The sequence below is a fragment of the Lagopus muta genome, chromosome 8 (assembly GCF_023343835.1).
Source record: "Lagopus muta isolate bLagMut1 chromosome 8, bLagMut1 primary, whole genome shotgun sequence".
NCBI classification, from domain to species: Eukaryota; Metazoa; Chordata; class Aves; order Galliformes; family Phasianidae; genus Lagopus; species Lagopus muta.
The window spans coordinates 18033008-18043770 of NC_064440.1; the positions used below are offsets into that span (position 1 = coordinate 18033008).

General features: G+C 39.1%; 1 protein-coding gene across 5 annotated transcripts in view; it reads right to left on the reverse strand.

Moving 5' to 3' along the window:
- ABCB11 (ATP binding cassette subfamily B member 11) overlaps positions 1-10763 on the reverse strand; it is a 60363-nt gene that overhangs the window by 17885 nt on the left and 31715 nt on the right. For all 5 annotated transcript variants that reach the window (XM_048953639.1, XM_048953638.1, XM_048953640.1 and 2 more), the window contains 7 exons: positions 10568-10739; positions 8207-8331; positions 7540-7714; positions 5195-5308; positions 3022-3132; positions 1971-2096; positions 456-659 (listed from right to left, as the gene is read on the reverse strand). In XM_048953639.1, the coding sequence (XP_048809596.1) occupies positions 456-659; positions 1971-2096; positions 3022-3132; positions 5195-5308; positions 7540-7714; positions 8207-8331; positions 10568-10739 (1027 nt within the window). The remainder of the gene's footprint in view (positions 1-455; positions 660-1970; positions 2097-3021; positions 3133-5194; positions 5309-7539; positions 7715-8206; positions 8332-10567; positions 10740-10763) is intronic.

Below are 10763 nucleotides of genomic sequence, written 5' to 3' on the forward strand. Positions count from 1 at the left end.
TCAAAAGCATGTATTGATAAAAAAGTAAAACGTTCTGGTTGTGCTCAGAACAACTATATCAGCAAGAGCTGCAATGGAGAGGAAACATCTGCTCACTCTCCATCAGATGACTCACTAACCAACTTGCCACGAAGCTGGACATGTCTGCTGATGGCATGTGACTCAAGAACACTGTCTCTCTGATCATGATCATACGCTAATAGTACCAGGCTCAGCTAGAGAATTAGATGAACACACAGCCTAGGGTCAAGAGAGCCAGTATAAATGTATAATCATGCATTATATTAATTAACTTGGTGAAATCCATGTAGTAAGACCTAATTAACTCTCATATAAGAGAGCAGGTTGCTGCCTACTCTCCCTTTTAATCTGCCTTTCACAGATGGTTGTATTGAGGGGAAGGAGAAAGGATTCTTCTATTTTACGTCAAGTTTTACTTTCAAGGCACAGTATACCTGTGGCAAGTCCATGATGAACTTGTAAGCATTGGCCTGTTTGGCTGCTCTGATTATGTCTTCCATGGTAGCATCATCCCGACCATAGCGAATATTCTCTGCAATCGTGGTAGCAAACAGCACTGGCTCTTGCTCAACAACACCAATCTGTGAGCGCAGCCACTGGATATTAAGGGAACGAATGTCATGGCCATCCAGAGTAATCTGCAGAATCCAAATAAAGCAAAGGCAAGCAAATAAAATAAAATTGAGGGACATATTCCCTTCAGTTCAGAGACAAAGAAACACAATAAGAATAAAAGACCCGTGGTGCTGTTTTTCTATGCCCAGTATAAAAAATGTCTTTCATACTTGAAAAGCTGCAGTGCAGTGGCAGAAGTGTTTGATAGTTCTTGTGCCTAGGACTTGTGCCCTTTATTTATTTCCCTGTATCTCACTTTTCTTGATCTCACAAATAAAACCAAGTGGAAAGTACTCATCAAAATCACTCTCTTTAAAAGGACTAACTAATTTGAACATACACAGATAAAGCTTTTCATCAGTAAATCTGAATTAAAAGCTCCATGGAATGCAAGGCAGAAAAATCATCCATCCTCATCCTCCACCATCTCCCTGCAGACACTTTTTAAGACAGGTGTTATTCTGAGAGGGAGGGATTTCTATTTTCTAGATCAATCTACTCCCAGAGCCCCAGAAGATGTCCATGCACCTTATTTTCTAGTCCCTCCCTCTCATTTATGGAAAAGAATACTTTTAGACAAATTTATTCCATTGTTTCTGTGCTGGGGAGGAAACTAATGATGAAGAGACCTTATTGTAAAACACAGCAAGCAAAATTTTACAAAAATATTCCTAAGAAAAATAAAGGTTTTAGTGAGCAGTGCCACTGTATTTTCCATACATTTCCTCGTCCCCATTAGGTTATACAGTGACACGTTCTTTATGAATATTGAAACTTTAGTCTTTTGGCATGAACAACACAAGAAGAAATCACAGAAATCATAGAACACGCTAATGAATCTGAGCTCTATATACACGAGATTGGCATACTATGCTACATTAAATTGGTTCTTTTTCTCTTACACACTTAAATACAGGTAACTACGTATGTGATTTGTGCCATTTAGGGAAATAAAAACAGAATGGAGCCTATTAACAAATGTAGCTCATATTCTTAGCCAATCCATTATTAAATGGTAATGACACATGCAGAAGCACATTGGAAGTACTGTCCAATAATGATTAAATGTTCAATACTGTGTTTCCCAGAACATAAGATGGATTATCTATAGGTACTGTTTTCATTCAAGTTAGCACTGAATTTTTATTTCACCCTAACGGTTTTTTTCTTCCACATAATTACTCTTGATGATATTTATTCAGCACCCCCTTTCACTCTTTTTTTTTTTTTTTGAATGATCAAAATAAACATTAGGAGTCTTCCTTTCCCTCTCAGAGAAGAAACTCTTTCAAGTCCCAGTAATACAGGAACCCCTGCCAGAATGAGACACTCACCATGCCATCAGTAGGGTCATAAAAACGCTGGATGAGCTGTATTATTGTACTCTTTCCAGCTCCACTAGCTCCAACAAAAGCTGTTGTCTCCCCTGTTTTAATAACTATGCTAAGGTTGTCCAAAATCTGGAGAGAAAAAAAAAAAGAAAAAGAATCCATCCATTCTGACTCTCATAGCAATATAGCCAAGCAGCAGGAGGAAATCCACACAATGTTCTTTATTTGAAAATGCAGATTCTAAGCAAATGTACAAAATTAAAAAACAAAAAAACTAAGAAGAAAAACAAAACTAAGTATATTTACATTGTTTGAAGACCTTATAAATACAGACTGCTGTTTTCTATGACAGGCATCACATTTTGATCTTTGTTCTTGCTGTTCATCAATAAGAACTAGTCAATACCACTGGAGAGCCTGGCAATAAATCCACTTTAAGGAAGAGTCTATATGAATTAAGAATGCCTGTCCAAGGACAAATGTTAAGAATATAGAAGTGAAATTATACAGAATATTCCAGTAATTCACATGCTTCTGGGTCTACCCAATATTATGCTTTTTTCTTTCTTTCTTTCTTTCTTTCTTTTTTTTTTTTTTGGAGGATTGGTCAATTCAAACACAGCAGCAAAGAAATAGTGGGGTGTACAGCCGGGGTTCCTGTACCTTTTCTCAGATGCTAACTGTCATATAATGCATTCCTGGGGTAATGGAAGATTTCTATAAAATCTCCTCACTCTGTCCAGCTGACTACTTTGTGCCCTATTATAGCCAATGCTGATACATGTGCATAAAATGATGTGCAGATAAAATTGTCCAAAACCAGCAAGTTCATGTTCTGCAGCAAGGAATATATATGACAATAGATATTTCAGAATGGTAAAACAAACAATGGTAAATAGAGGAACACAACCGATAGATGAATTACTTAGTTTACTTTTAAACAGGGAGTCTAAAATTGCAGAAAGAGAACCCTACTGAAAATCTAGAAGCTGCTGGCAGGTTATTTTGTTTGTTTTCAGTAAATGTATTCACAAAAGGGATGATAAATAATTACCTTTACATCAGGTCTGGAGGGATAATGGAATGTTACGTTATGAAATTCAATTTCACCTCTTACTTTATCCAGCTTGTAGCCTTCTTCAGACATGCTGTCAATTGTGGGTTTCTAGGGTAAAATTTATTGTGTTATTTACTTGTTCCTGAACAGCCAACACTGTTGCAGTAGTAGATAAATGTTTTCAACACCATACAAAGCCAGAACATCTCTGAAAAGCAGTTGGTTGAATTGAGCTAGCAGCAGAATCCGCCCCAGGGCTAGCAGGTAAGGGACATGATGTTAAAGGCTAAAATAACCAGGGAATTGTCCCCACTAAGTAGTGCAGGCAAGATGAATGCACCCTCTTTACTGCATTTACAAAGCCTACCACTCAGCTTATTTTTCCCGGAACAGAATAGCTGCATGAATTAAGCATTTTAACTAAGTCAATTCAGGCAGGTCTTGGGACTGAAATGACAGTACTTTGCACGTATATACTCTCTCTTAAACCACTGAGGAAACAATAACTTGCTGAAATACTGCACACTTTATCATTTTGCATTTCAAACGTTCATCCCTGAATGCCCCATCCTAGGAGAAGGAATCCTGAAGCCTTTCCATGAGGTGCTTTGGGTCACATATACTTTTGGCCAGGCTCAGATGTTGTGGACTGACTGTACAACATGAGCAGAAAAGTAAGAGAAATTTGAGGAATCCCAAAGAAATCATTTTTTCTAAGGATAGCTTTACAAGGAAATTTATGGAAAATCTTAACCACAGAATAAAGAAAATTCAATAAAACTATGATTAAAACTATAATAATATCAGTATTTGATAACAGATAAACACTTTTTTTTAAATGGAGCCTAGCAGATAGAAGAGAATTTTAATGTTAGAAATGTGTTCTAAGATGTTAAGAGTGGCCAAAAGCTTTCTTTTATTAATACATTCTACTTAAATTCTGATATTAAGCTATGAAGAAAAGAGTTTCACTGACCCTGCAAATGAGAACGTCAGTATGATCACACTGAAATTAAGTGCCAGAGAGAACATTCATCACTGCAGAGGTGAGATGTTAGTATCCAGTTACAATCTACAAATGCAGCAAGCAGATGATCTAGTTTATCACCCTTCTCTAGATGAGAAAAAAATCTCATTTCTGTTTTCTTTTTACCCTCCAGTTATCTGACTATCTTGAATGTTGTTGATACTGTTGCACATCTTCTATGCTTTTAATTTTTTTCTCTAAAAAACACTTCTTATTCATCTCTTTTTCAATTATCTTAAAGGAAAATCTTTAGATAATTAAGTGCATCTATAAGACATATGCATTATCATTATTATAGAACACTGAAAGGTTACAAAAAAGTCCATCAGTGTTACCATAGTTATTTTAGCCTTCTTTATATACATTTACGTGATCTGTAAAAGACAGGCAGCATTTTAATGTGTTTACACACTTTCAGCACAATAACTCCCATCAATGAACAGATACATTAAGTACCATTAAGAAATCTACAGTTTTGCCAGCCACTAAATAAATGCAGATACAGAAAGGAATCTTTATGAATAAACACCGGCAGCTCTCAGACCTTTCTGACATAGAAATGTAGCTACGTATGTCATACATACAATCATACATCTTCAAATGTACAGATATGTATTTCAAATACACATCCGTACAGAGAATACTGCAATTAACTTTTTTGAAGGCTGTGAGACCTCTCCCTGTGCTCACTGGGTGCCATTTTAATTTTGGATAGCTATAGGATGGGTGACCCAGAGTGACAGAGACTCCTACTGGCAAATGCCAACAGGATCACATTTCACACTATGTGATGACAGTGAGGTAGGTACCTGCTGAAAATCTGACTGTAAGGCAACTGTTGCTTCCTGCCTGTACACTTTTTGTGCTCCAGCACCGATCAATAACTGTGTGCAAGGAGGTATGGAAGTAAGAAACAGCAGTAGCTGAGGTAAAGCTTCATTTCTCAGAAACAGGACAGTTAAGGAATCTGTTCAACACCCTCTCTAAGGATGTGTGCATGCCAATCAACCTTTCTATCCCACATCTAATTTTTCTTTAATTGCTCTCATTTTTCCTAGTCTACACTGCAGACAAACTACTTCTGTTTGAGACTTACTTATTTTTCTTTCCACCAGTGACACAGCTTAGGAATGTATTACTTACTCTATCTATTGTCTCAAAAATGTTTGCTGCAGCCCCGCGTCCAGTGGCAAAGGCTTCCAGGCAGGGAGATGCTTGACCGAGATTTAAAGCTCCTACTAAAACACCAAAGAAAACCTGTAGAAGTGGAAGAAGAACTTAAGAAAATCTGACATCAGGTTTTTATTACAATCCAGAACTTAGGCAGGCAAATCAAACTAAAATGGATTAATGAGTTCTTGTGCATCAACTGATCTACAGTGATTCACCACGACTATAATTAGCACACAAAAAAAGGCAAACAAATACATCTTAGAATCTCCTTTTAAATACTGGAAGACCACAAAGAGGTCTCCCCACAGCCTTCTCTTCTCCAGACTGAACAAGTCCAGCTGCCTCAGCCAGTCTTTGTAGGAGAGGTGCTCAGCCTTCTGAGTATCCTTGTGGCCCCTCCTCTGGATTCTCTTCAAAAGCTCCACATCTTTCTTATACTGGGAGTCACAAGGTCTGGACACAGTATTCCAGGTGGCATTTCACATGGGCAGAGTAGAGGGTGATAACTGCCTCTCCTGTCCTGCTGGCCCCACCCAGTTTGCCTTTTAAGCTGCAAGTGCACACTGCTGGCTCGCATCAATCTTTTCATGCGCCCAAGAAGGACCCTCAGGTCCATCTCTGCAAGGCTGCTCTCAGTGAGTTTTTCTCCCTCCCAGTCAGTACACTTATCCAGGATTGCCATGACCAAAGTGCAATACCTTGCTCTTGGCCTTGTTGAATCTCATTACGGCCTTGTGGGCCCCCTTTTCACACCTGTCCAGGTTATAACTCAGCTAGTCTTTTGAATTCAACAGACAGTAGCCAAGATACAAGCAGAAGTTATATAAAACAATGCTACTGTTAAGAAAGAAATAAAATCACACAGGACTCAGTCCTACTTTGAAGCACACTGGTGTTTACTAGACTGGCTGAAATGAAAGAATCTACTGTATAAAGGCTGTACTCTGCAAACATCTATATGGTGGTATGCAGATCATGTATAAATTCATACTGCAAAATAACTTCTTAGTGTGGATGAGTCCCAAGGGAAGTAGATTACATGCATGTCAGAATCCATCAAGAACAGGAGAACAGCTTCTGTAGCTTTGATTAGAAGAAAAAGGCAAGGACTTTCTTAGTGTATCTAAAGGCACCAGAATCGTTGATGCACAACGCTTTTTTAAGGGACTAGGAAAATAATCTTTAAACATTTTCTACATATATCTCCCTCACTCCAGACCTCCAGGGTATGGTTGAAAACATGAAGTAGAAGAAAGATGACTGGCAAGAAAGAGAAAGGGGAGGATAATAAATAACCTTTCAGTTTACAGCTTCCATTTTTCAGCTACTGGGCAGCTCCCCTCTCTTTGCTATTTTTCATTAGAAAGCACTGAACTATAGTTGTGTACAAGGCAAGGAAATAACTTTTTTACAGCACTATGTTGTATCATCACTGGTGTCAAGAGGAGGTGCAAATGATTTCCTGTGAGGGACATCTTCCTTGAACAGAATGACTCAATTTTACTATGTCCTCAAAATAAATTACCAAGCTTCACTTAACAGGAAGTTTTGCATGTAGGCTGCTGGTGGTAGAGAGCTCTTATGTTGGGCAATTGGTAGAGAAGAATCAGAAACAGATGTCTGATCAGAACACTTGGGACATATCAAGGTTCAGAAGAAAATTACTCTGGTTCTGGACCAGAGCTTGATACTTGGGCAGCCTTGGTTTTAAGTGAACAACCGAGACATCTATAGATGCTGGCTTTATTGCATTTATGTCATCGATGTGTTAAACAGCAACTGTGCAAAAGACCACCAGGAGATTAATATGCTGCCTTTTTTTTTTTTTTTTTTGGTATTAAAATACAGGAGGCGTAGGTACATGTGTCTTGATAGCGTACGTATTTACAAGTTGCTTATCTATGGCACTGTATGGGAAATCTACAATAGAAATGGTGCTTCAAAAGACCTGGAACCATGAGAGAGGTTAGATTTGATAAAATTTTCTTTGGTTGGGTTCTTCGTTATCACAATGTTTTGACCTTTATCAACAAAATAAAAGCTCTCCTGAGATGGCACTACCGTAGAAGCCACATGCCAGCCCACACTATGGGAAAGCTAGTTTCAGGCCATGGCATCAGGCACATTATTCTGATCAGAGCACACTAGGAGGCATTTTAAGTAAATACAGATTTTTAAAAATCTTATTCTGGTATATTATCTACTTTCATGCATATAATGAGTAATGACTTTATTTATAAGTAAACAGATATGAAAATACTACGTCCCAGAATTAATCCTTTAAGAAACAGTCAAGAAAAAAGTTGCATGGGTACCTGTAGAAGAGTGCCGGGTGAATATTCATCATCTTCAAGGACAAGTTTAGAGCCATACCAAAAGGCTAATGCATAACACAGGAAGATTACAAACCACATGTAACCAGTGAATAATCCCATTATTATTCCTTTTCTGATTCCCCAATGTTGAGCATACACTAAATTCTTATCATATCTGTAAAAAGACATAAAAATAAAACTGAATGAAATGAACTTGACAGCAAAATTAATACGAACAAACAGCAAGAAAATGAAATTAAAGTTCTCTTTCCCAATCCAACCATTTTTTAAATCATGCTAACATTCCTCATTTACAGCGGGCACAATAAATTGAGGTCTTTGTGGGAGCTATGGTACTCTATAAATACTATTCTTACTTATCTTGAAAGTACACAAGATTTTCAGATGTGCAGCAAAGTTCAACAATAAGTTCCTACAAAGGAGAATGGCTTGAAGATAGTATTACTTATGTTCTGCTTCACCAATTGCATTATGAACAGATTTTGCATAAGAATGTTACTTGAAAACTAGATTTCTGCAACATAAATGCATATAATTCTCAAAACTAACAGATGGCTGTTGTTTCAAAACTCTAAGACTAATTGCTACGGTCACGTTTCTACAGGAGAAAGAATGCAGAGATTCTTGACAATTTGTCTGAACAAACCTCTCAACTTCTTTCTTCTCGCCACCAAAAGCAGCTACTGTTCTGATGGATGAGAGCACTTCATCAGCCACAGCCCCAGCTTTTGCATAAGCCTTCAGTTCTCGGCCTGTCAGTTTTGCCACAGCCTGTAAAACCACAGGAAATTACACCTGACCATGATAAGCAGCTCTGACCATCACACAGTGCTGCATGAGGTCACCTCCCCTGTTCCTGCCACCGGACTCACTGCTCATTCAAAAGTTTGTCTTCTAGTGTTAGGACATATATTTCTGTAGCATGCGTTTTGTCTAACAATTATCCCAACAGCTCTGCTTCAAATACCTAGAAAGAGCAGCAGACAACAAATGCTGTCCCTCCCTTCCTCTCTCTCTCCCTTGCTAGCTGCATTTTAGCAGATCATAGAATGATCATGCGTGTGTCCATCATGGCAGGAGGGGTAGGATCAGCAGGAAGAGCAGCAGTTTAGCCAGCGTAGCAGAGCTAGCTTCAGGAAGAACAGGTAATGGTACTAATGGGGGAGAAAGAAAATACATGTAGCCCATCACTATGCTTCGTCTCTTGGGCACAGCACCTTAGAGCACACTGGATGCTGAAAGCTTACTTGGGCTCAAAAAGTGCTCACGTTGAATGTTATATGTAAACATACCATATTAGTTCAAGAATTAAATGTTCCTGGAAATTGTAATGTCATTATTTGTTTTTGTTCTTCAAATACTCTACCCTAAGCATCTGTTAGTCACTTTCTGAGATGAAACCATGCTAAACTGATGTTAAGTCAGTTTTCTTTGTGATAAAAAACTAAAACTTGAGCTAAGGTTCACAAAGAGGAAAGACTTAAGTGTGGGTATGTGAAAGACATGGGGACAGAGAAAGAACTGAAATGGGGAAAATGACAAAGCATAAAGGGAATGAGGTCAGAAATAAATTGCAAACGAAGGAAAGATGCATTCTGGAGTTGATTTTTTTCCCTGCCAGAACATTGCTCTTCCACTTTATACTGAGTCATCATTCATATCATCTTCTTTGCAGCCAGCAGACAGCAAAAGGAGAGCAGGAAGAAACAAAATTTGTCACAGTTAGGCCAGAATGCTGATAGCAAAATGACAGCAACTGTTCCTACGTGGAAGAAGAGAGATAGCTAGACAGGGGGCTGAAGCCAACTGAAGAGCATGAGAATGTGCAGCAGGAGCAGGAACTGCTGAGGAAGGGAAAAGAGATGATAAGGCATAGGATCCTGTGATTCCCCTCTTCCACCTGGCTCCTCTGCACAGTCACAGGGAGGTACAGGGTGTGGGTGGAGAAGCAGAACCAGAATGACCGGGAAAAGACACAGTAGTTGCCAGGAGTAGGGATATCTTGAGGTGAGTCTGAGCAGCTGTTTTGAACTGTTTTAGAGCTCCAGGACTGGGTCATCTCTAAAACCTTAGGTGGAAAAACTAAGTCTCAAGTCTAATAACCATTTAAATCCAGCATGGAATAATAGACAGATGCTGCAGGCCTGTTCTAATCCCAGCAACCCCACTATCCCTGCACATGCCCCCACAGAAACAATGCTTATGTTCCTGTCTTAGATGCTGGATATTAGATTCTGGGAATGAGAATAAGTGAAGTAGGAGTGAAGCTCCTCCCTAGCACACACACATCGCAAAATCATAGAACTGATCAGTTCTGCCATGACCAGAATCTGACTCTCTTGACTTTAAAAGGTACCAGCATTCGCCCTAGCTCCATGGCATGACCTTCCCTGTTCAATGTACCTGTCTTAGTTTCATCTGGGATGTAATTTTTTTCCTCAGAGTGCCTGGTATGATGCTATGCTTTTGTTCTAGGAGAAAAACACCACACTGGTGTTTGTAGCTGCTGCTAAGCAGTGTTGTACAGAACCAAGGCCATTCTCAGCAAAGGGCCCAAGGAGCTGGGAGAGCACAGAATTAGGACAACAGACTCAAACTGGCCAAAGGGATATTCCATACCATATGACATCAAGTGGAAGGAGTTTCGAATGGTGTGGGAATTCACCTCTCTTCCGCTGCTCAGAGGGTGAGGCGGGCCTCAGTCAGGGGGTGGTGAGCACTGCTTCTGCATCACTTGTTATTTACACTCACATACATATATACAGTCATAATTATTATAATATTATTAGTAGTATAATTATTATAATTATTATCCTTTTCCTTTTGTCTATCTTAGTAAATAGTTCAACCTCAACCCACAAGTTCTTTTTTCTTTTTTTTCCCTGATTCTCTCCTCCATCCCACTGGGAAGCGGGAGAGTGAGCAAACAACTGTGTGGTGCTTAACCACCTGCAGGCTTAAAACACAACAGCACCTCATGAGAGTGAACCTCACACTATGCACTTACCAAGCCATAGACAGCTGCTCCAATCCCAATGAGGGGACTGACTGCAATGATAACCAGAGTCAATTTCCACCCACTGACAAATCCCAGTAGGAATCCAAACACAAAGGTGGTTAAGCGCTGGATGAAGACTGCTACTTGATCAGCAATAGCCTCATTAATTTTGTTAACATCACTGTGAGAGTAGGGGGAAAAAAAA